The sequence below is a fragment of the Mixophyes fleayi genome, chromosome 4 (assembly GCF_038048845.1).
Source record: "Mixophyes fleayi isolate aMixFle1 chromosome 4, aMixFle1.hap1, whole genome shotgun sequence".
In the NCBI taxonomy this organism is placed as follows: domain Eukaryota; kingdom Metazoa; phylum Chordata; class Amphibia; order Anura; family Limnodynastidae; genus Mixophyes; species Mixophyes fleayi.
Genome location: NC_134405.1, coordinates 96,357,255 through 96,380,101, shown reverse-complemented (window position 1 = coordinate 96,380,101; position 22,847 = coordinate 96,357,255). Strand labels below are relative to the sequence as shown.

The following is a 22,847-nucleotide window of genomic DNA, read 5'->3' as shown; positions in this document are numbered from 1 at the left end:
TTACTGTTAATACGGTAATTTCAACACTGGCTTTTTGCTCGCAGCTCAGAAAGCTGGGTTAAATTTACCATATTAACAGTAATACACTTACCATGAGGTATTCTGGGGGGAATTGACCCCCCCCCCCCCCCCCAATGAATACATTATTACACTGTGATCATATCTCCCTTAAACATCTTCTTTAGTGTCATCAATTAATTAAAAACATAAATATAATTGCAAAACAGTTAGGATAAATGTGCTAAGTTTGTCAGCATTTAAAGGGGCTGTCCAAGCCTTTATGTGGCCCTCATTTCCACAGGGAACTGGTGTTCGTTCTATCAATATAACTGATACAATTGGATACAATCCATGAACATGTGTCTGTAACGTGGATGTTGGGAATGTAGATTTTGACCTTGGATGGCACTCCCTTATTTTGACCAAAATATATCACTGATCACCAGGGGGTATAAATGCTTGTGGCTACAAAACCAATATTTCATTTGTAGTGATTGTTACTGTCACATCAGCCATTATACTTACATTCTAATAGAACATAGGACATACCTGTCATAGAGTTCTCTGAAGTGCAGAGCTGCTCCCTGAGCTTCTCAATGTCATCGGGGTGTGTCTGCTCATATAGCGTACTCCCAAACCATTCTGATTGGGACTGGTTCAGTACAGGAGTGACCGAGTCTGACACGTAGATCACTCGGCCAGTCTCTGCTGCCACAACAAACAGAAATCCATCCGCAGCTTCCAGTATAAGATGCTTCAACTCCTGGTCAGAAGAAAACAAGAGAAGTAAGGGCCATAGTAGTGTTCTTCAATTTGTAACCAGAATTTAGTTTTATATTACTGAATGGCCAAAACCTAAATAAGACGTTAGCCTACATATAAGTCCTTATAAAATGTATTCACAATGTAGAAAAGCTATAGTGTAAAAGCTTCACGCTGTTAATATTCACTTCCCTATCTATGTATTGGGTTCTAAAATATATGCTACTTGTATCAGACACACAGAGAAATGTGTATGAGATATAACTTAACTGAAAACAATGGCTGTAATCCACCAATCTAAGTGTATATAGCAGGTGAAAAACATTTTCTAATTCAGAAAACGCTGCTAAATGTTTATGAATTATGTGATAGCCAATCCACTATTGGGACATTTTAAACCAATTATAACATTGGTAAAATATAACTGTATGGTATACTGCTACAGTGCTTTATAACTGGCCACGTTGCAATAAGGCATGTTTTATTGAGATTAAAGTGGGGTTTTATTACACATGTACCACTTTCCCTCACCTCCACCATTCAGGGTAATTAAATCATGTGTTTGTGAGACACCTCTTTCTTGCTCTAGTTCTGACTTTAGAACACTCATCTCCTCCAGAATCCGAGTTCTTATTCACTCTAGACAATAGGCCCTGCAGATTACTAAGGCTGACTGGAGAGTGCACATAGTTCTGATGGCTTTCAGAGCAGCAGCACCTGTTCTGTTAAGAAGGAGGGTTTATAAGCTCCGTCCGTGGATTTATTTCCTGTCCCTCTCATGGATTTCATGTGGGACACAGCCATGCGCAGGATGGTGAGCTTGTCAGGTTTGCGTGCGAGGGCACTGCAGGTGGGAACCATGTCGGACAGCTCTGTGATGTATTGTGTCATCTTATTCCTCCGACGTCTTTCAATTTCACTGTGATTCTCTCTGAAAGCAGAATCAGAGCAGGAGAAAAAAACGGAAGAGTATAAGAATCAGCACCAAGCAGAGCCGTCCAGGGACACGGTCCCCGCAACCCAACGAACACACGTGTGTGAGGCTGGAGATGGTGTGTGCACACAAGAGTCTTTGTCAGTGTCTGTTCAGCTTCCAAATTACTTTCCATACTTTTTCAATGGCATCGGGTCTTGTTAAAGATTTGGTTCTCCTTTGCTTGGTCATATACCACTCCAACGTCTGATTAGCTTTTTCTTTTTTAGGGTTTGTTTCAAATGGTAGGAATGCTTGTTTATTTTATGGAATTTGCTGCTGGGCTGCAAGTGTATTAAACTGCAGGACCCTCCAGCAGTAAATATACAGATGTGTGTAAATCAAACTTAACTTATAACTTCACTGGAAGGTAAAAGGTCAATGCACTGTCGCTGTGCAGAATTGTATTTTTTTTTTTTAAATCCTTTTGCTTCCAGGAGTCCTGGAAACCAATGCAATGGAAGCAACTATATGCCCCATTGGTTGCAAACAGCATCTGTGCAATCATTATTACATTTCTGAGTTGTTTATTGAAATAATGGCAAAGTTTCCCAGATCGCGGAGCCACCAAGACCAAATTAAAAAAAATAAAATTTCATTTTTAATTTCCTATTCAATCTTTAGTGAAATATCTGGATTAACACGTTTTGGCTTGTCAGCTGAAAAAACACTGGTGACTGTTTTTATCATGTGTAACAGACATTCCTGAGTGCCATACATGTCAGCATGATGCATTGTATGTCAGTGTGCCCCGTCTAACTTAGTGTGACACACAAACACACTAGTTGCTCGGTGCTGATGTACCGCACTCACGGAATCTTTAAGAGAAACAATCATTCAAGAGACATTGAAAATGGTTTCCTAAAGTACTTGCATTGTAAAAAAAAATATTTTCTTTGCTGATGTAACTTCATATTAAACTGTTGTCTTCTTTATAACAAAACCAAAGAAAGTAGAAAAGCACTAGTATTATAAGAGGCACTTCTTGGGCATTAGTAAGGGCATCTTTTTCAGGAGCTGATTTGTGAATCCACAAACACAAAAGATAGAATAAAACGTAACTTTTATTACATGTCAATCAAATAATTAAAAAAAAAAAAAAAAGGCGAAATATTAAAATATTTTAAAATGAATTGAGTGAGTAGATGATAATCAGGCTGTAGCATGTAACTGTACCGTTTTTGGAGTATCATATTTCTGAATACAATTAAATAATCAAATAACCAGGACAGAGTTTATTAGTTGGGCTGTTAGTGAAATACCTCCAATTAGTACACCACACAGGCTTATAGTACCTTGTAACTTCTGAGTTAAATTATATATTATATTTGGATTATATATATAGTCTTTAAACAGAAATCACTACAGTAAATATATACATCCACTGATTATTTTGGTTAAAATCCAAATATAATATATAATTTAACTAATTGGATAAATATATAAGCATATAACAATGAAGGTATTTCACGAAGAGTCCTACTAATAAACACTGTCCTGATTATTTGATTATTTAATTTAACTCAAGGATATGATACTCTAAAAATGGAATTAAATGGCACAATTACATGCTGCAGCCTGATCACCTCCTACTCACTCAACTCACTTTAAAATATTTTAATATTTCGCTTTTTTCAAACAATTTCATTGACATGCAATAAAAGTTACATTTTATTATGTCTACATATGGATTCACCAATGAGCTCCTGAACAAGATGCCCATACTAGCACCCAAGGAGTGCCTCTAATAACAGTACTTTTCTTCTTTCTTTGATTTACGGTAACGACATACTACTTAGAGACCAACCAAGTTCATAAGGTATACAAAATAAATAATTCAATAATACACATCTAAGGGTTCATCTCAGACCAATACTCTTCTGGTGCGGTGTATCTCCTCTACTGCTTCAATTATCTTCTTTATGACATCAGTTCAGCCAAACTGGGGCAAAAATGGGGCAAAGAGACAAACCTGGCCTTTACCGCTAGCTCAGTCCTGCCTTGTACCATTTAGGTGAGATGCTGTCTTGACCAAATGAGAGAGAGACAGGAAAGAAGCAGCACTGGGACAAGCAACTAACTGAGCTCTTCATGAACAGGAACGTGCAGTGTTAACGATAGCACAAATAGAGACATCAAAGAAATAGGACACATATAATGACGCTAGATCAAGCAAACATTTATTTCATAAAAAAACACATAACCTGTCGTTGGCTACCAAGATACATCTATATAGTCCTAGCATCAATGCTAGAGCAATTAAGCTCAACTTGTTCATTCTCCAAGACTTGCATGTTGTTTACTTTACTGTACTTTACTTTGTTTACCTATTGTGCAACATGTTTTCTTTTTATTTTCTTCTATCACGGCAGGGGAGACATAGCAAATGTTTGGTTTTGCAAAGATTTTGATTAGAGAAATATTTATATTGGTGCACACAAACTCTCTTGCTGACACTGGTCATATAAGCCAGCAGGTGAATGTCTATTAGTACATATTGTCCTCTTCCCACACTGCCGTCAGACCTGTGCCCTGACAATGACTGAAGCCAAGAGGTGGTCTTTGTGACAGCAGTGAGCTCATGGCTGTGGGTGAAGGCTGGTTTGGTGCAGTGTGTAGGAGAGTGCAGTGTATACACAGCTGGAGAATGTCAACACTAACAATCCATCAGTGCAGAAAAGCAGCCACCTTATTTTACACATTAAAGGAGAAATTGCATCAATCCAAATTCCACAAATAAAATGCCAATAGGTAAACCAATGCTGGTGCTTACCTTGTTTAAACTTAGCAGCATATAAATACCTTTTTCTGTAGTGTAGGGTTTACATCTGTTGCCCCAGGAACCGCTATCCTCCAGATCTTCTAGCCGGTAGGTGTTTCAACTACTGCATATATATCATGTGTATAAAAATTATTTTACCCAGTGCTGCTCTAGGTAGCCCTGGGTAAAAAAAAAATCTACCAGGATGCCTTTGGCCTTACAGGAGTTCCCGCACACGTCCTGAACCAGCGGGATCGGCATGATGTCATCGCTCTGGGAAGCGGTAGCACACAGCACTAAGCGTGCTGAAGAGAGGTCACATCTCCAGCAAAGCATGTCATGCCAATCACTGGTGACGTGTAGGGAAGGAGGTGTATTACTGACAACTGAGCTCGCTTACATGAATCGGATAAGCGGTTGTCACTAGAATATGGAACGAACCTGAAGTGTCGGGCTGATATGATATTCAAAGTTTGCAAAATGCAAATTAAGCGAAGAGCTAAGGGTTGTAATAAAGGGACTCACTTAGAAGTTGACATGTCTGTTATTTTATGCACGCTATGCATTTATGTACTGCGCATGCGCACCAAAATGTGTGCACATATATCTTATATTCATCTTTGACTTGTTTCACCCTATGCCTGGGGGGATGGAAGGGGGGCTGGCAGGGGCGATCACACATAAGCAGACTACATTAAGGATATGTTCACATACTTGCAACACAATTAGACATGGGGATGAGCCTTTTAAAGGGCATCAACTTTAATGATGATGATGACTATCAGCATCACTACCTAGTCACTTACGATTGGCTGATTGCAGACTGACCCATCTGACAGTACTTAATTCATTAGCTTGCAGCTATATTATATCATCTCTATTTGTACTACAGCAGGAAAGAACATTCCTATTTGATTTCCAAATGGAAAAACAACAGATGTTTGTATTTAATGGAATGCACTTTGTATTTCTGTTTGTATTTAATAACATTTTATATTGAAAATTCATCTTTTGCATTCATTAATAAGTGTTCAGACAATATTCTCTCTTGTGTATATGACGCATTATTAAATTATTATATTGAGTACAAATAGGGTAATGTGACTTTAGCATTCACTACTCTCTATGCTATTGTGGGGCTTAAGTTTCCCTATTTCCTGGCCTGACATAGTTTGGCACAAATACTGATGTTTTACCACTGGGCGCATCTTGACATGCGTCCGTCTGCACCTATGCACATAAATGCACTTTTTTATTTTTTTTTGCATGCATAAGTTTAGGGCGCAAATGTGTGCAACTTTAAATGGGCCCCAAAATAATATTTTTAAAATTAAAAGTAAAAGTTTAGGTGATCTTCCTCTTTAAGGATGACACAGTTCTGCAGAATATCCCTCCTCAGTTCTGTAGAGGTGAAAAGACCTGCAGATCACCAGTATGTTAAATGAGTTTCTGACAGCGGAATTCAGGGAGGGACATGAACGCTGTAAGCGGCTGGGAGAGCTGCAGAGTAATGAATGATGACAAGCTTGGAATCTAACTCCTACATGGCAAGCCAGAGCAGTACACCCCAAAACCTGTTATCTAGGCTTCACGCACACAATCATGTATATTACATGAGAGACAGAGATTCAAGTGCAGTATAAAAATATATATATAAAACTATAAATTGCAATGCTAATACAAGAACATCTAATTCCCTTTGCACAGACCTAAATTGATCAATCTTAAGAACTAGGTAAAGGGGTTGTAGAACTTTGTATAACACATGCTAGTAAGACCTGCACGATGTACTCTGTGCCGTATTTTTCTTATCGGCACTTGCACTCGTGTGTTTAGGGCAGCAACGAAAATGTGCTTCCTTTTAATTTCATAAGCTTTTCAAACAACAATAGCAGAAAGAGAATCCCTTTACCTCTGGCACATACATCAGAGCTACAGACTGCTTCTATTGCTTTGCTTGATGCATTCTGCATCCAATCAGAACAAGATCCTGGAATTGGGGCGGAGTGAAGTAAGTTGTGACATCATAAGTCATGTCTCCACTCCTACTTTGTACTTTTCTACATACTACAGCTCCTTTCCAGCCTCTCTTCTTCTCTGTCCACATATATATTCTTCTGTTGTCATATGCTACCTTGTTTTTAGGTAAAGGACCTCATTTACAAAGCACAGGGAATGCACATCACAGAGGATTTTGTTTTGCACAGCTCCGTCTGGATGGCCCTCCTAGTGAATATACATGCGTATTCTCTGGTTTCAGGAACTCGCCTCCACAAATTAGGAGAGCATCTAGGTTTATGGAGAGGCGGATAGATCTGAAGAGGATCAATGTGCAAAATGTCACATCCAGCTCCTTCCATTAAATAATATGTTTCAGTTTCAGCTAAACTATGGCTCAGTTTAGCCTCATAGATGGCTTACATTTTACATTAGAGTGAGGGGACATCGGGGCTGTCTTTATTACATGTAATAGCTTTGTATGTTTAAATCTTTTCTGTATATTGGCAAAGAGTGCCTTGAAATGACAGCTATAATCTGATTGGTTGCTACAGGCAATATCTCTACTTTTTCCAACCCGCAGTTTAGTAAATATACCCCCTGATCTCTGACAGCTCTGAGCTGCTGCACAATTGGAATCCTTTTTCAGAGTGGAAATAGCTGTGTTCTCCAAACAGCATGAATATTCCCTGCAAATCTGCCCTCTCCACCCCTTTATCTCATTTCAGTAAATGCTGTCATCTTGCTCCACAAATTCATTCTGCTTTGGCAGAAATCTAGGGACACTTGCGCCAACTGAGCAGCACAACGCCACCAAGCAGCCGTGCTGTATTTGTGTGCCTTTAAAGACCTCCAGAGAGCGCAGCCATTTACTTGTCGTCATGCTTAGTCTAGTAGGAGCAGCACTGTAAAATATGGGCAGCTGGTGTACAAACAGGATATTTAGATGTGTCAGCAAATGAACAGTATATCTATTGTGTACATCTACATGTATAATATATGCACTGGCAAGATTAGCATACTAATGCATAACATCAGATAATATATTAAGCACTAGAACATGTGAGTGGTGAAATGTGGCTACGGTAAAGTTGTGGTACATTTTTGGCTGCCAGGGACACCAGAGTAAGATTACGACAATCGCTAATTCTGTTAAGCCAGCCCTGGTTCTTTTTTATGTAGTGACAACAATATAACCACAATTCCTGTTTGTAAGTCACTGTTGTGAATAATATTCATTATCATACTTTCCTCACCCTCAATTTAACCTCAACCACTATTTGGCATGGCAAATCCCACTTTCTGTAACACACAAGTAGGAACAGGCTCTCCTTCAGGACTTGTAAAACCCCAGATTATACCACTGCTGGGTACTCTAAAATGTGTGCAATGTGTATATAACTAGCTGGTTTTTGGTGTTTAAGTAATATATATATATATTTATGTCTGCTATATCTCTTTCTAAAATACCAAAAAACAGTATTAGAATACTTAGAAAACAAATCTTTCAATCACTATAATTCCTGAATATGACATTTTTTTCAAAATACTCTGTTCCCGGATTTCCCACTTATTTTCTTATTGCAGTTACCTGGGCTGAAGAAATTGATGTTTAGAAACACCCATCTTACCTATTAATTATTCAGTACAGGTAACTGCAATAGGAAAATAAGTGGAACATTTGGGAAGCAGAGTATTTTGTACAGGTAGAATGGGTCATGTTGTCAGCTGTGTTCTACCTGTTTGTACTGACTTTCTTTGTCTCTCCATAAATGTTTTTATCAAAAAAATGTACAAAGTTGTACAACCCCTTTAACTAATTATTGTACATATGAGTCTGCATCCTGTGCAGCTATCCAACAATACATTCTCCTATCTGCGCAATGTCTAGCAGGCACAATTACATTTATACAGTGATGCAAATGATAGGTATGTGCTGATATAACGCATGGAAGTTGAAGTTGAAAATGAGATTGTTTGCTAGTATCCTGTGGGGTAACACGTCCTGTCAATCTAAGCACAATCTGTTTGCCCTACCTGCATAGCTGGTAACTTTCCAGTAGACCTTTGTCATCTTCCAATCTGGAAACAAACAACCAGCTCTCTCAGCAGGGAACACAACCCCGCTGAATGGATGAGTGCCGGGCATCAGCTACTGTAACGTTCAGACCCTGCAACTTTCAGTCATACCTATAGAGGGCAGAAGAGGACGTTAGACAACCTGCGACTTCTGCAGTGTCACATAAAGGCAGCGAGATTTCAGTAATCACTGACCTTGAAAATTTGCTTGGTCCCTCTCCGTCTTCATCATCAAATTCCATTCTATTACAAATAAGAGGTGTGTGAGCTGGACAGCTTAACAGATGGAAAATGAAATTCAAAAACAAATTCTCCCAAGAGTAAGGCTATATAGATGGATCTCAGCTAAGACAATGATTGCGGTTAAGAACTCATTTCCCAGTATCCTCTTCAGTTCCTATTACTGTCATGATAATCGCAGTAACATAGTTATATAGTTAGCGACACTGGAAAAAGGACACAAGTCAATGCAGTTCAACCTTCACAATTAGAACGGTGTTGATCCAGAAGAAGTCAAAATAAACCATCTTTCCTCTAATTGCACTGGATGTCCCCTTGTCACTTGCACAGTCCCAGATAGGAAATCACATTGCTGCATTTATGTGCGACTTACTCTGATATATTATAGATGATTTGCTGGATTGATTTTGTAATGAAAGTTACAATTGAATGCATCTGTCATCACAAAGGTAAACAGTGTAGTTAAAATCATAAAGATCTATGAAATGTTTAAATCAGCTATAAAGTATAGCAGCTGACACTGAATTTGCTATACTGTATTAGAAAGTGAAATAGTGGTGTAGTAGAACACAGCACTGCAGGACTCTTAGATCTGTGGACATTTGGCTGATGAACAGGGACAGGGAATACATCTGTAGAAACACAAGATGATTAGTATGCCTGAGGTATGACTTTCCCACCATCCTGGTCCAGGAAACAGGAAACAAAGAGGAGATGTGAGACATGGGCTGGTTTTAAACAAACACACGCCTCTCTTCTCACTGATAACCGGACAATTCTTCACTCACACGGAAGGGAGGAGAAATATTAATTCCCCAATGAATCTTTTAAAGGTAGAAAAGTGTTTGACAGCTCACATCCTACTCAGCAACCACCAGCGAGGCGATGTGTTTCTTTGTGTAACACACCGGATGATCCTACTTTGTTCCTCCCTCATTGTAAGATACAAAGACGGGTCTGTCTGTTCTTACATGTGATAAGTTAATCTTGTACACTACCTACCGGATTGGCATCTGTTTTTTTTAGGTGTGTTCAGCCCAAGCCAAGAACCACCACTGGTCCTCTCCCCATCTTTCTGATTAGACATGGGACTTTCTAGATCTGAGGACTACATTATGTAATTAACAATATGAAATGAATAAGCATAGGATAATAATATTGATATTAAAGTCAATTTGTGATGTATCATTTAATAAAGACTTACTGACCCTGGTCATGTTATGCTCACAAACAAAATGGAATAGTTGATATATAATTATTAGTTCTGTTTTTACCATGATAAATGAATGGATTAATATTCTGATTACTTTATTTATTTAGCACCAATCATATTACGGAGCGCTGTACAGAGAACATGTAATCATTCACATCAGTCTCTGCCCAATTAGAGCTTACATTCCCCTATCACACACACTTAATGGCCCACTAACCTACCAGTATGTTTTCAGGCCGTGGGATGAAACTGGAGAACCAAGAGGAAAGCCACGCAAACACAGGGAGAACATACAAACTCCACACAGAGAGGACCCTGGTTGGAATCAAACTTATGATCCCAACATAGTGAGGCAGCGATGCTAACCGCTGTGCCACATTGCTGCCCATAATACATAATATGCAACTTTGCATAACTGAATAAAAGGTTTTGCATGTGTCCTGCTAAGTATATGGAGAAAAGTTATGCCACAAATAGTTAATGTCCATCATGTGCATAAAACCTGGGGAGGAGTGTTCACATTTGGACTGGGACAAGTCAGTGGCCATGGTACAGAAGTATCCCCTCACATGTCAATGTGAGCAGGAATATACTGCAACAGGAATGTCGGCCATGTCTTCCTGCAGAATAATTGTGGGGACAGAAGGATAAAGTCTGATCTTTCTCTGTAGTAAAATGCATGTTATGATTAGCTTCAGTCATGATCCAGGTCTAGAGTAACAGCCACTAGTGACATGAATAAAATATTTTGGCTGGGAATGTGCCTTTGTGTTTGATGTAACAGAAACCATTTACACCTCATCATACTATTATGGATGCTTCTTTAGGCTTGAAGCCTTCTGGGAAAGTGCGCTGTGTGGTGCTTGAATGAGCCAATGAAACTGTTGGACAACCACAACAGTGCCATATACAACACCAATTTCAATATACAAGTAAGTCCCTCCCTCTTCTCAGCAATCATTCTCATGTTTTGTTTTTTTTAAAAAAAGGTCTGGGGAACAATCAAACTTCTGCCTCTCACCCCATCACCATGGCAAGTAAGTTTGTGTTTTCGTTCTAAATAAAATAATGTTGATGGCAAATTAATTGATTCCTATGATATTACAGAACATCTGGAGGAGCTAAGTGAAATCTTATGGTGTTTTACAGCTAAGAATACTGAAGCCAAGACACGACAGACCGCCAGTACATTTTATGGAGACTTTGTGGTAGGATGGTGACCTCTAGCGGTAACACCTCCACATTACACAGACCAATAAATGAACTGTAATTTCAGCAATCTCAATTTAATTGTTAAGAATTTGCAGTCAGTGAGGACTATATATGCCTTATATTGACAATAGCACTTTTCAATATCTAATGGAAAATATTGTGAAAACAATGTTTGTGTCATGTACAAAGCCAGGGAAAACTTTTCTCCAACAACATGAGAATATGATTTATTCCAAGTCACATTCGCTTATATTATTAGCTATAGTGTAAGTAGAAAACCTGTGACTACAGCTGCAATTCAGACTCTGCTCTGTGACTTCTAGTTCCACTGCAAATGCAGCCCCTTTAATACAGGTTCTTAATAACTGAAATGTTATGCAGCACTATACAAATATTTTCTTTTGACCTACAGAGCTTACAATTTACTTTTGGCACCTAAGACAAAGAAAAAAAAGTAACATGTTCAAGATGACAAAGTCATGACTCTGGGATTCAATCCACTGTACCCAGCAAATCCTATAAAGTAACTGTTAGTCAGTGCATAATGCTCCCATCGAGCGCAGGTGCAAAAAACAGATGCAAATAGCGGATGACGATAATGACAATTACCAGCAAAAGTACGACTTGTGATTGGCTGTATGCAAATGCTCTGCTGACGCTGATAGGTTCTTTCTTAGTTGCATGTGCATTTGTATTATTATGATGCTCTATATTATGCTTTTGTGTTTAAGCAACATACATGGGAGTTGTTTCTCAAGTGTTAGAGAGGTGTTTGAAGTTTTATTGCTGCCTAATAGAGAATACATATTTGCAAAACCAACAAATGGTTATAAACATGGGCGTAAGTGTATGAGACATATTCCTGGCGTATTCTGGGCACATACGATACTGGTGCCGACCTTGCAGCTTTACATATGCCTGCGGCTTCTTTAGTAAACGTAATCTGCGGCTTCGATTTTGGAGAGCAATTGCAGCCAATGCTGTGTCAGGTATCTTGTCACCAAAAAACCTGCTGAAAACAGTAGGCAGCTAAAGCAAATGGTTCTGGTATGGTCACTAGGACGTTAAGGATTTCAGTTTGGCCATAGCAGAGCAGCAAGGTCGCAGATACAAATGCCCATGCGCACTGCAATTGTGACTGCCTAGCAGGTCATCTTAGATCTACTTGGCTGAAAACCACAGCATACATGGGCCCACAAAAGACATGGGGGTATATTTACTAAATAACCAATCAGATTCTAGCTGTCATTTTGTAGGATGCACTAAATAAATGATAACTAGAATCTGATTGGTTGCTATAGGCAACATCTCCACTATTTCAAACCTGCAGTTTAGTAAATAGACTCCTCACTCTGCCCCCTGTGCTTGGTGAGGTAATTCCCACCAGGGCAGAGACTGTGTCCACACATTGCCATATTGACAGCTAGAACAGGAAAGTTAGTTCTGGGCCTGAAAATTGTGAGATTCACTTCAGCAGAAGTCCCGTTGGAGCCTTTTGAAATGGGACTCAGCGTGATGTTAGGGCACTAAAATTGCTTATTTTTGCTCGCACTTCATGTGTTTTATGTACTGTAATACCCATAAAATGCACACAGATGCACATGACACACAGTTCCGTCCCAATATGAAACTGCCCCAACATGTACATAGTGAATCCAGCTTCTGATTGGATAAGAGCCAGAGCCAATCCAGTTAGGAACAACATACACTACCCTAGAGCCGCATGAACACGAGTGCCTTTTATAAACTTGGTAGCTTCATGCTAAAGGAAGTTTTTTTAATTTAAAAAGTAGAAGCCATAATAAGGGTTTAATTGTGCAATATACATCTAAGTACTTTTATGCATGAAATGCTTTAGAAGAGATAACGGATGTTGAAGTAAAGTGTTTGGTTGGGAACTTAAAAACATCCGTTCCTTTTACTTCTTTTTTGATGGATAAAAAAAGTAGGGGTGATCTTTACGTTAGCCTTGGTTTGTACGTAAGCCAGGCTTACATGTGGGGCTACTAACAGTATGATTAGGGCTCTCACGTGTTCTGGTTTTCCAGGACAATCCTTCTTTTCGCCTCTATAACTCTGTAACTGTAATAATTGAGACTCCTAATGCATATAGAGTACGAGAATTTGTAGAAACAGGATCTGTTAACTACTTTACTGAAGCTGGTGTTCAAAGGGGTGCAAGAGCTGTGGTATATGAGTAAACTTCAGGCAACATGGGTAGCTCAGCTTCTGTTTCATAATTAGGGGAACCCTATTCATATTCAAGTAGAAATATGCACATTGGTAATGCCTTTATTAAATTGCCACAGGTAGGCTGAATGTTAGACCTTTATTCTACTGAGCCCCAGAAAGTACCATGCATACCAGGCTTAAAGGTCATATCCGCAGGATGGTACCGTTTATCGGTGTTTAATGCTCCTCCGAACTAGCCGTCAGTCTACACAGGCTTGAGTCTGAAATCAACTTACCCTGACCGTCGTTTTCCTCCTCGTGACGGCATAGGGCCTGTCATCCTCACCTGCCCTGCCGCCATAGCAGCCCCTGGTAAGGTCACTGGTCCTGGGATGTCTGTGGTCATTTCTACGAATTAAAAACAAGTTTACCATTATCATCACCCTCGTCAACAGCAAATCATCCAACAAAAGAAGAATCAATTGTAACATCACATATATTTCACATTGCCTACAAATATCACAATATCTAACATGTAAATCAGTGTTCTTCCTCCTTTATCCAACCCATCCATTAGTCTATTTAATTTCCATTAACAATTTATGTTTAGATACAGTAAGCAGATAAATGTTATTATATTTCTAATTTCCTACATGGCACAATTATTCCGCGATGACCCTGTCCATAAACCAGCCGGCTCTTAACCTAACACCATCTCGCCGTTGAGCGAGATGCTCAGATCACTCCTAACGACTGTCTTGCAGGAATCACAGCTGTCATGAACTCTCTGAGCTGCCACAAGAACAGGTACATGACAGGCTTATTGGTGAAGCCAGAGGGGCACAAACAAGTCCAAGCAGAGAACGAGAATCTGCTGAAATGTTAAAACATTTATCCATCACAGAAGACGCTCCTCTATTACAGAAATGAATTAGCGATACTGTTGGAAGGCACAATCCTTCTGTTAGAGTCAAGCAGAGATTGATCAGCTTCCATTGATGAGCACCACAGGCAGACAAAGACTGAGAGGAGCTATTTCACAATAACAGCAAAAAAGGTTGCAATTAAAAGCAAAACTAGGCGAGGCGGACGGTAGGCAAACAATCACTCTAAAACTTTTACCTCCAATAATATGAATAAAATAGGGCTGATGGTGTTTCCTTCTAGTAGAGAATGTTGCACTGAGAACGGAGCATCATCAGTATGCAAGAAATCTGCCAGTAATGGCTGAGATGGAGGAGGGGGCAAGAATTTGTATTCAGCTCAGAACAAGAAAACATCCCAATCTACCTCTGTTCAGCGTGACCGTGATTCAGCTGCCTGCACGAAGCACAGTTTCTACAGCAATCCCACACTATCCGCCTCTAGCAGTTCTTCAATCAAACAAGTGGGACATGGGAACAGATTGCTTCATGCTTGATACATAGGAATTCAAAAGATACAACTACATCCAGTACACTGACCCGACCCTGTGAGCAGTACAGCATGACATGAAAGTCACATTAAAACTAAATTGTTCAGAATCATCAAATCACTGATTTACGTATGATGTAGTGGAAACGAGTACACCAAGACCACTAGTCGCTTGCTTCAGGACACACTTAAAAGCCTGACACTCAGGGACATCTCAATACAGTGTCTGTAAAAACGTTTGAGATGTTTGATATTGCTGCTGCCCTGACTATGCTGGCCTCCAATGTGCAGATTTGATTAGCTAGCTTGGCTGTTTTTAACAGAATAAGCAACCATTGTACAGAGTCCTGCCCAATTCTAAATGACAAAAATTGGACCAAAAGCATCTGGGGGTAAATGTATCAAGCTGAGAGTTTTCCGGCGGGTTTGAAAAGTGGAGATGTTGCCTATAGCAACCAATCAGATTCTAGCTGTCATTTTGTATAATGTACTAAATAAATGATATCTAGAATCTGATTGGTTTTTCAAACCCGCCAGAAAACTCTTAACTTGATACATTTACCCCCTGGTCTAACTAGATGGAGAACCAAACCAGTGTATGAATCCTAGTAGACCATATGCAGCCAGCTTTTCACTGTCATGTGGTTGTACGTAGATCTGTGCAAATATTGACCCAGAAATGTGTGACCAAAGTGCTCACAGATCGTTTGGAAGTCAGGCTGAAAGAAAGGAATTCAACATGCGTGTTCAGCACTACATCGCTTAGGACTCAATGTACGGGTTTTTATAATATACAAGTCTCCACCTCATCTACCTCCCATGTTTCCCTAACCTTTAGGGTCTCCATCATGCCAGGTGTACGGAGTTCTGAGCATGAACAGACAAGGCCAAGGGCCATGCATCTAATGCCACAAAGAAGATAAGGACTGGGGCGATGTGAAGTGAAGTGCACTAAAGATATAAGTCAGAGTAGGAGCTTGAACATCTCAAAATAACTTTGTTGAAATGTATGCTAGTATCCATAGCCACACGCATAAGTGTACGCGGGTTGGCTACGCAGTGTCGACAATGGAAATGTCGTCAGACTAAATGCCACTTCTATCCTGGGGACAGCTTCAAAATCTCGCCAGTGTGATTGTCGACAATTCCAACACCGACATTATAAGAGCAATGCCGGCGGGTCCGGCGCTTATACAGTGACATTTTCATGTTTGCAGGATAACTGCCGACATTCCCATTGTTGGAAAATGTACCACATTCCGTGTAGGGGTGTAGGGTTATCCAATATAAAAAGGAAAGACTACACAAACATACAATATTCCCCAAACAGCTGATATCTGGCCTATAGCAGTCACAACTGTTAAAAGCTTTTAGTAAAGTATAGCTCATACCCTTACTAACAATTCGACCAGGGGTGCATGGCCTTGTGCTGTACATCCGAAGTGAAGGATGTCGGGGATTCTACTCAAAGAACTGTTTGTTAAAATGGTGACTATCATTCTAAAATCATTCCGCAGCGCTGTACAAAGAACTCACTCACATCAGTCCCTGCCCCATTGGGACTTACAGACTAAACTCCCTAACATACACTAGGGTCAATTTTGTTAGCAGCCAATTAACCTACCAGTATGTTTTTGGAGTGTGGGAGGAAACCGGAGCACCCGGACGAAATCCACGCAAACACGAGGAGAACATACAAACTCCACACAGATAAGGCCATGGTCGGGAATTGAACTCATGACCCCAGTGCTGTGAGGCAGAAGTGCTAACCACTAAGCCACCGTGCTGCCCATATTGGCTATCTGCAATAATGGAGCCCTATGTGTGATACTATATGATACTGAATGTGTAGCTACCGCTAAAGTTAGGAATGGGAAGTGAGTTAGCCTGTGAAAAACCGAAGTAGCTAAATTGCTCAAAGAAACCTAGTTTTTCGGCCTGTTACTATCACTGCTATAAGAATGTTTCAAATTGTCCACCTGAATTGTTATGGTAACTTCTAGTACTGCTACATGACAAAATATTTTACTTAAAGCTGCATTACCATCTACATGTTACACTTTACTGACCTCCTCCCTCCATCCCCATCCTCAGTGCTGCGGGCTGCCCCGCACAGCTAGGCAAAATATTTGCAGGCTGCCCCGCACAGCTGTTATCCCCGGGGCTCCTCTGGTTCTTTTCACAGCCCCGGTCCAAAACCAAGGGGGTAAGGGTGTGAGCAGGAGGACCAATCACAGGCCGCAATGTGTTACAGAAGCGAACCGTCCTGGCAAAAATGGCTGAATGAAGCAAACCCTGGGGATCCGGCTGGCGGGGGTTAGTAAAATATAACGTGTAGGTGATAGTGCAGCTTTAAAGTGGAACTAAAATTCCAAAAATGCTCATTTTAAAGCTGTGTTTGAGGCATCTATTTAAATCTGTGATAAAGGGATATTTTATATTGAATTAGATTACTTCAACAGCTCCAGCTGATTTGGAGCTGCCATGACAATAAGGGTACTATACTAACCACAAAATACACATACAAGCCACACATCAGGTATTCTGCTAAAGCGCCTGTTTGTCCACACAGTGCATACCTAGGGACACACCCACATTCCAGTTTTGAGAACAGCCCATATTAAGTGGAGGTGCGTCTATATTTGCGAGATTGTGTATCCACATGAAATCTGCATGGTGCCACGTGCAAAAAAAAGGTCTGACAATTGAATATGCCCCTTTCAATCTTGTTTACATCAAATTTCCCACAGAAAGAAATCTAATTTTTGTGAAGTACATTTAGCCACATTTAGCTAGTAATGAGCTAATCTATCAGAAGACACTAGGGGGTAAATGTATCAAGCTGAGAGTTTTTCGGCGAGTTTGAAAAGTGGAGATGTTGCCTATAGCAACCAATCAGATTCTAACTGTCATTTTGTAGAATGGACTAAATAAATGATAGCTAGAATCTGATTGGTTTTTCAAACCCGCCAGAAAACTCTCAGTTTGATACATTTACCCCTAAATGTTTCACCTTCACAGATGCATGAGCTTCCCAGACACACATGGACATTTGCAGGACCATAGGCTACAGACATCACAAAATAACACAAACACTGCAGGAGAGTAATTTTGCATATTCATAAATCTATGTGGAGGATAGTGTACTTTACATACTGAGAGCAAATATATGCAAACAAGAGATACTTTCTTTTTGGTGTCTAGTTTGTTTTGGGTTTTTTACAAAAGATATGCAAATTTGTAAAGGAGATTAAAAAAAGTCTGCTATAGCCAGTATACACCGGTAAGGGTCATTTACCATGCACAGTGCAGTCCTGCTATGTTTCTTTATGTGCAGAAATTCAAACACATTGTCAATTTGCACATGCATGTGACGGTATTCAGGAACACTCCTCCAAATACATTTGCAACTACATGTGCAGACGACCCAGAAAATATGTATGGTGGAAACATTCTTCACTTGACATCAAATTCTTTTTTCCAGGTTTGAAATAGAGCTATGTTGTTGAGGTCTATAAGGTATATATTATAACTTCAAAAGCAAGTACAGCACAGTTTCCTGACTTTATATAGCCTTTATTTTTTTACTTATCTAATATAAACAGAATATTGCATGTATGTATATTGGTATGTATGTATGTATGTATGGGGTTTTGTTAACTTATTTTAGACAGGCAGCAAATCCTCTAATTTATTAAAGCAATACACCTTACCAGTGCAGCCATCCTATTTAGTGCTTAACAAACCAATTTATGTGATGTTTTTAGATTCTTCTCATAACAATTTGCAATATATGAGGAGCTCATTGAATAAACACCCTGGAGAGCACTGAGGTAGAATGCATACATTTCACCATATGTAACCATATTATTTACACGTATGTGGTTTTCATGCTAGCAAATCTGACCCATGGCGTTGATTTTTAATGTGTTTAAATGTTGACTTGAGATTGTTTGTTATCAAATATATTGCTTTATCAAAAGGGTCTTAAAATAATAAACAAGTAACTTGATATTCATCCTATGTTGGGAATGCTGTACTATTACAGTATTAGTTTACTAAAGAACACTGTAAACATATTAATCGGCAATAATATTCGCCACCCACAAACAATACATAGTTATATGTCCATGGAAATATGTAGGTTGTTATAATGCAACATTACAGCAAATTGTAGTATTGCAACAAATGAATGATATGAACTTACCGCTGGGGTTTACGGCTGCTGGTGTTGCCATTGTTCTAATGTGAGAACTGCACAGATTATCCCTAGAAATAATTAACAAACATAAACACCATGGAAAGAGAAAGCAGTAGAGCGAGGCGTTCCAGATGAGTGACTGGAAACCAGTCATTGTACAAATGTAGCACAGAAGTAAAGTGGAATTGTGTTGTTATTATGCCTTACAATGGGATAGGTACAGAGGATACATTTAGAGGTTGGCAATCTGTGGTTCTCCAGTTATGAAACAGAAAGTCCCAGCATGGGGTACATTGAAAGGAGGATAAAATAAAGCACCTTTCACATTACAGAGTACAGATGATATGGAGGATACTTCATAATTGTGCACAGGTGCATGATAAAGTGGTCACAAATAACCGGATGTCACAAATATGAAATTGTGTTTTAACTAGATATTTTTCTGCATTTTTAACGGCTAATTTCAAAGTGTTGTTGCTTTTTAAAGGGTTCAACACTGCTATGTTAGTAATGATAAGGGGAGACAATGGGGCACAGACATGAAGAAAGCTTTGTTCATGAGAGGTGACAGAACCAGGGACAAATTGCAGGATAATGAAGCAGGGGGGCTGGGATAAAGGAGGGTGCTCGCTGATATAAAGGAGGATGCTCGCTGGGATGCAGGAGGGTGCTCTCTGGGATACAGGAGGGTGCTCGCTGGGATACAGGAGGGTGCTCGCTGCGATACAGGAGGGTGCTCGCTGGGATAAAGGAGGGTGCTCGCTGGGATACAGGAGGGTGCATGCTGGGATACAGGAGGGTGCATGCTGGGATACAGGAGGGTGCTCGCTGGAATACAGGAGGGTGCTCGCTGGGATAAAGGAGGGCGCTCGCTGGGATACAGGAGGGTGCATGCTGGGATACAGGAGGGTGCTCGCTGGGATAAAGGAGGGTGCTCGCTGGGATAAAGGAGGGTGCATGATGGGATAAAGGAGGGTGCTCGCTGATATAAAGGAGGGTGCTCGCTGGGATGCAGGAGGGTGCTCTCTGGGATACAGGAGGGTGCTCGCTGGGATACAGGAGGGTGCTCGCTGGGATACAGGAGGGTGCTCGATGGGATAAAAGGAGGGTGTTCGCTGGGATAAAGGAGGGTGCATGCTGGGATACAGGAGGGTGCATGCTGGGATACAGGAGGGTGCATGCTGGGATACAGGAGGGTGTATGCTGGGTGCTTGCTGAGATACAGGAGGGTGCTCACTGGGTTACAGAAGGGTGTATGCTGGGTGCTCGCTGGGATAAAGGAGGGTGCTCGCTGGGATAAAGGAGGGTGCATGATGGGATAAAGGCGGGTGCTTGCTGATATAAAGAAGGGTGCTCGCTGGGATGCAGGAGGGTGCTCTCTGGGATACAGGAGGGTGCTCGCTGGGATACAGGAGGGTGCATTCTGGGATACAGGAGGGTGCTCGATGGGATATAGGAGGGTGCTCGCTGGGATATAGGAGAGTGGTCGCTGGGATAAAAGAGGCCGCTCGCTGGGATACAGGAGGGTGCATGCTGGGATATAGGAGGGTGCTCACTGGGATAAAGGAGGGTGCATGATGGGATAAAGGAGGGTGCTCGCTGGGATAAAGGAGGTTGCTCTCTGGGATACAGGAGGGTGCATGATGGGATAAAGAAGGGGGCTCGCTGGGATAAAGGAGGGTGCATGATGGGATAAAGGAGGGTGCTCGCTGGGATAAAGGAGGTTGCTCTCTGGAATACAGGAGGGTGCTCGCTGGGATACAGGGCTCGCTAGGATAAAGGAGGGTGCTCACTGGTATACAGTAGGGTGCTCGCTGGGATACAGGAAGGTGCTCGCTGGGATACAGGAAGGTGCTCGATGGGATACAGGAAGGTGCTCGCTGGGATAAAGGAGGGTGCTCGCTGGGATAAAGGAGGGTGCTCGCTGGGATACAGGATGGTGTATGCTGGGTGCTTGCTGAGATACAGGAGGGTGCTCACTGGGATATAGGGCTCGCTGGGATAAAGGAGGGTGCTCGCTGGTATTCAGGAGGGTGCTCGCTGTGATACAGGAGGGTACTCTTTGGGATAAAGCAGGGTGCTTGCTGGGATACATTATGCTCGCTGTGATACAGGAGGGTACTCTTTGGGATACATGATGCTTGCTGGGATACAGGATGGTGTATGCTGGGTGCTTGCTGAGATACAGGAGGGTACATGCTGGGATAAAGGAGGGTGCTCGCTGGGATACAGGAGGGTGCTCGCTGGGATACAGGAGGACGCTCTTTGGGATAAAAGAGGATGCTCACTAGATACAGGAGAGTGCTCGCTGGTATACAGGAGGGTGCTCGCTGGGATAAAAGAGGATGCTCACTAGATACAGGAGAGTGCTCGCTGGGATACAGGAGGGTGCTCTTTGGGATAAAAGAGGATGCTCACTAGATACAGGAGAGTGCTCGCTGGTATACAGGAGGGTACTCTTTGGGATACAGGAGGATGCTCTTTTGGATGAAGGATGGTGCTCGCTGGAATACAGGAGGATGCTCTTTTGGATAAAGGAGGGTGCTCGCTGTGATACAGAAGCGTACTCTTTGGGATAAAGCAGGGTGCTTGCTGGAATACAGGACGGTGCTCGCTGACACAGGGGCGGTCCTCGGTGATAAGGGACGTGAGGGCGCTGCACATTACTACAGGGAAATAGTAGCTCGGTATTGGGAAGGAGTGCAGGGCTGCATACTCACGGTGCTACCTCCCCCTCCCCAGTGTCCGGTCCTTTGTGCGGCCGGTGTCCGGAGCTGAGGGGAGATACCGCGAGAGCTGTGAATCTCTTTAGGGGGAAATCAGGAGGGGGAGACTGCGGTGTTACCACAGCAACAAGTTAAACCCTGGCCAAGGAGGGAGCGTCCCCATAGCAACCCCATAGAGGAGGGGTGAAGGACAGATTCATGTGTAGTCACTGTAGCGTTTATTTCATACTGGCACAGACGTGCAACATGATAACTCTCCCATCAGGCCAACAATGTGTCATTACAATAGCACTAGAATGTACAATGGTCTGGTGCCATCTGGTGGTAACACACAGCATTGCCAGTAGTGGCCAAAACCTTTTGAAATAATGCGAATATAATTACACTTGTTTTTCAATACTACTTAACATTCCCAGTTTTAGAGATGTGTCCATGGACGCTTGTGTTACACTGCTAACTGCTCAATAAAAGCATTTTCTACTTCTTAGAAGTATTTCTTACCTATCCTTATTTTCCTAGTTTATATTTACTGAAGAGGCATATTTAAAATGGAAACATAATATTATAATGCCACTTGGTAGACAGACATGGTGATGCTTGTAGTTCTCAAACGTCCATCTAGACAGACATGCTGCCATGCATTGGCTCAGCAGCAATGTGTTCCTGAAAGAAACTATTTTAAATCGTTGGCAACTGGAGCCCTTATTTTTTCTTTACTTGCAGTCAGTACTTGGAAAAGCAATGATTCATTACACTTACTTAGCTGCCTTCAAGCCAATTGCTGAATGCTGCAGACATGTTAACTAATTATTCTGCACTGTAATTATGTATGAATTAGCTCAAAGCCCAGACCCACTCACACAGTATGAGGTCGATAAATTAGATGGGTTGATAACAGAGCCGTAACTTAGAATTCTAGTGCCCTGGGCGAGAAAGACAAATGCCGCCCCCCTAGCCCTCAATTTTAACCAAATTAACCTAAAATATTCCTAAATCGCGCCCCCCTTCAGCGTTGCGCCCTGGGCGGTCGCCCCTGTCGCACAGCCCTAGTTACGGCCCTGGTTGATAATATGCAAGAAACAGGATAAATGCATTAT

The 22,847-nt window shown here is 41.3% G+C and overlaps 1 protein-coding gene across 3 annotated transcripts in view; it reads right to left on the bottom strand.

The window, feature by feature from the left end:
- The window catches only part of ARNT2 (aryl hydrocarbon receptor nuclear translocator 2), a 61,988-nt gene extending 40,105 nt beyond the window's left edge, over positions 1–21,883 (bottom strand). The window contains exons 1-6 of one of the 3 annotated variants that reach the window (XM_075207785.1): positions 21,745–21,883; positions 19,031–19,092; positions 13,707–13,818; positions 8,769–8,816; positions 1,480–1,693; positions 550–763 (exon numbers count right to left, since the gene is read on the bottom strand). In XM_075207785.1, the coding sequence (XP_075063886.1) occupies positions 550–763; positions 1,480–1,693; positions 8,769–8,816; positions 13,707–13,818; positions 19,031–19,061 (619 nt within the window). In that variant the 5' untranslated portion in view covers positions 19,062–19,092; positions 21,745–21,883. Of the gene's footprint in view, positions 1–549; positions 764–1,479; positions 1,694–8,768; positions 8,817–13,706; positions 13,819–14,063; positions 14,083–14,532; positions 14,640–19,030; positions 19,093–21,744 lie in introns of those variants that run through there. The other 2 variants (XM_075207786.1, XM_075207787.1) reach the window with 2 other exon arrangements.
- Positions 21,884–22,847: the final 964 nt, after the last annotated feature.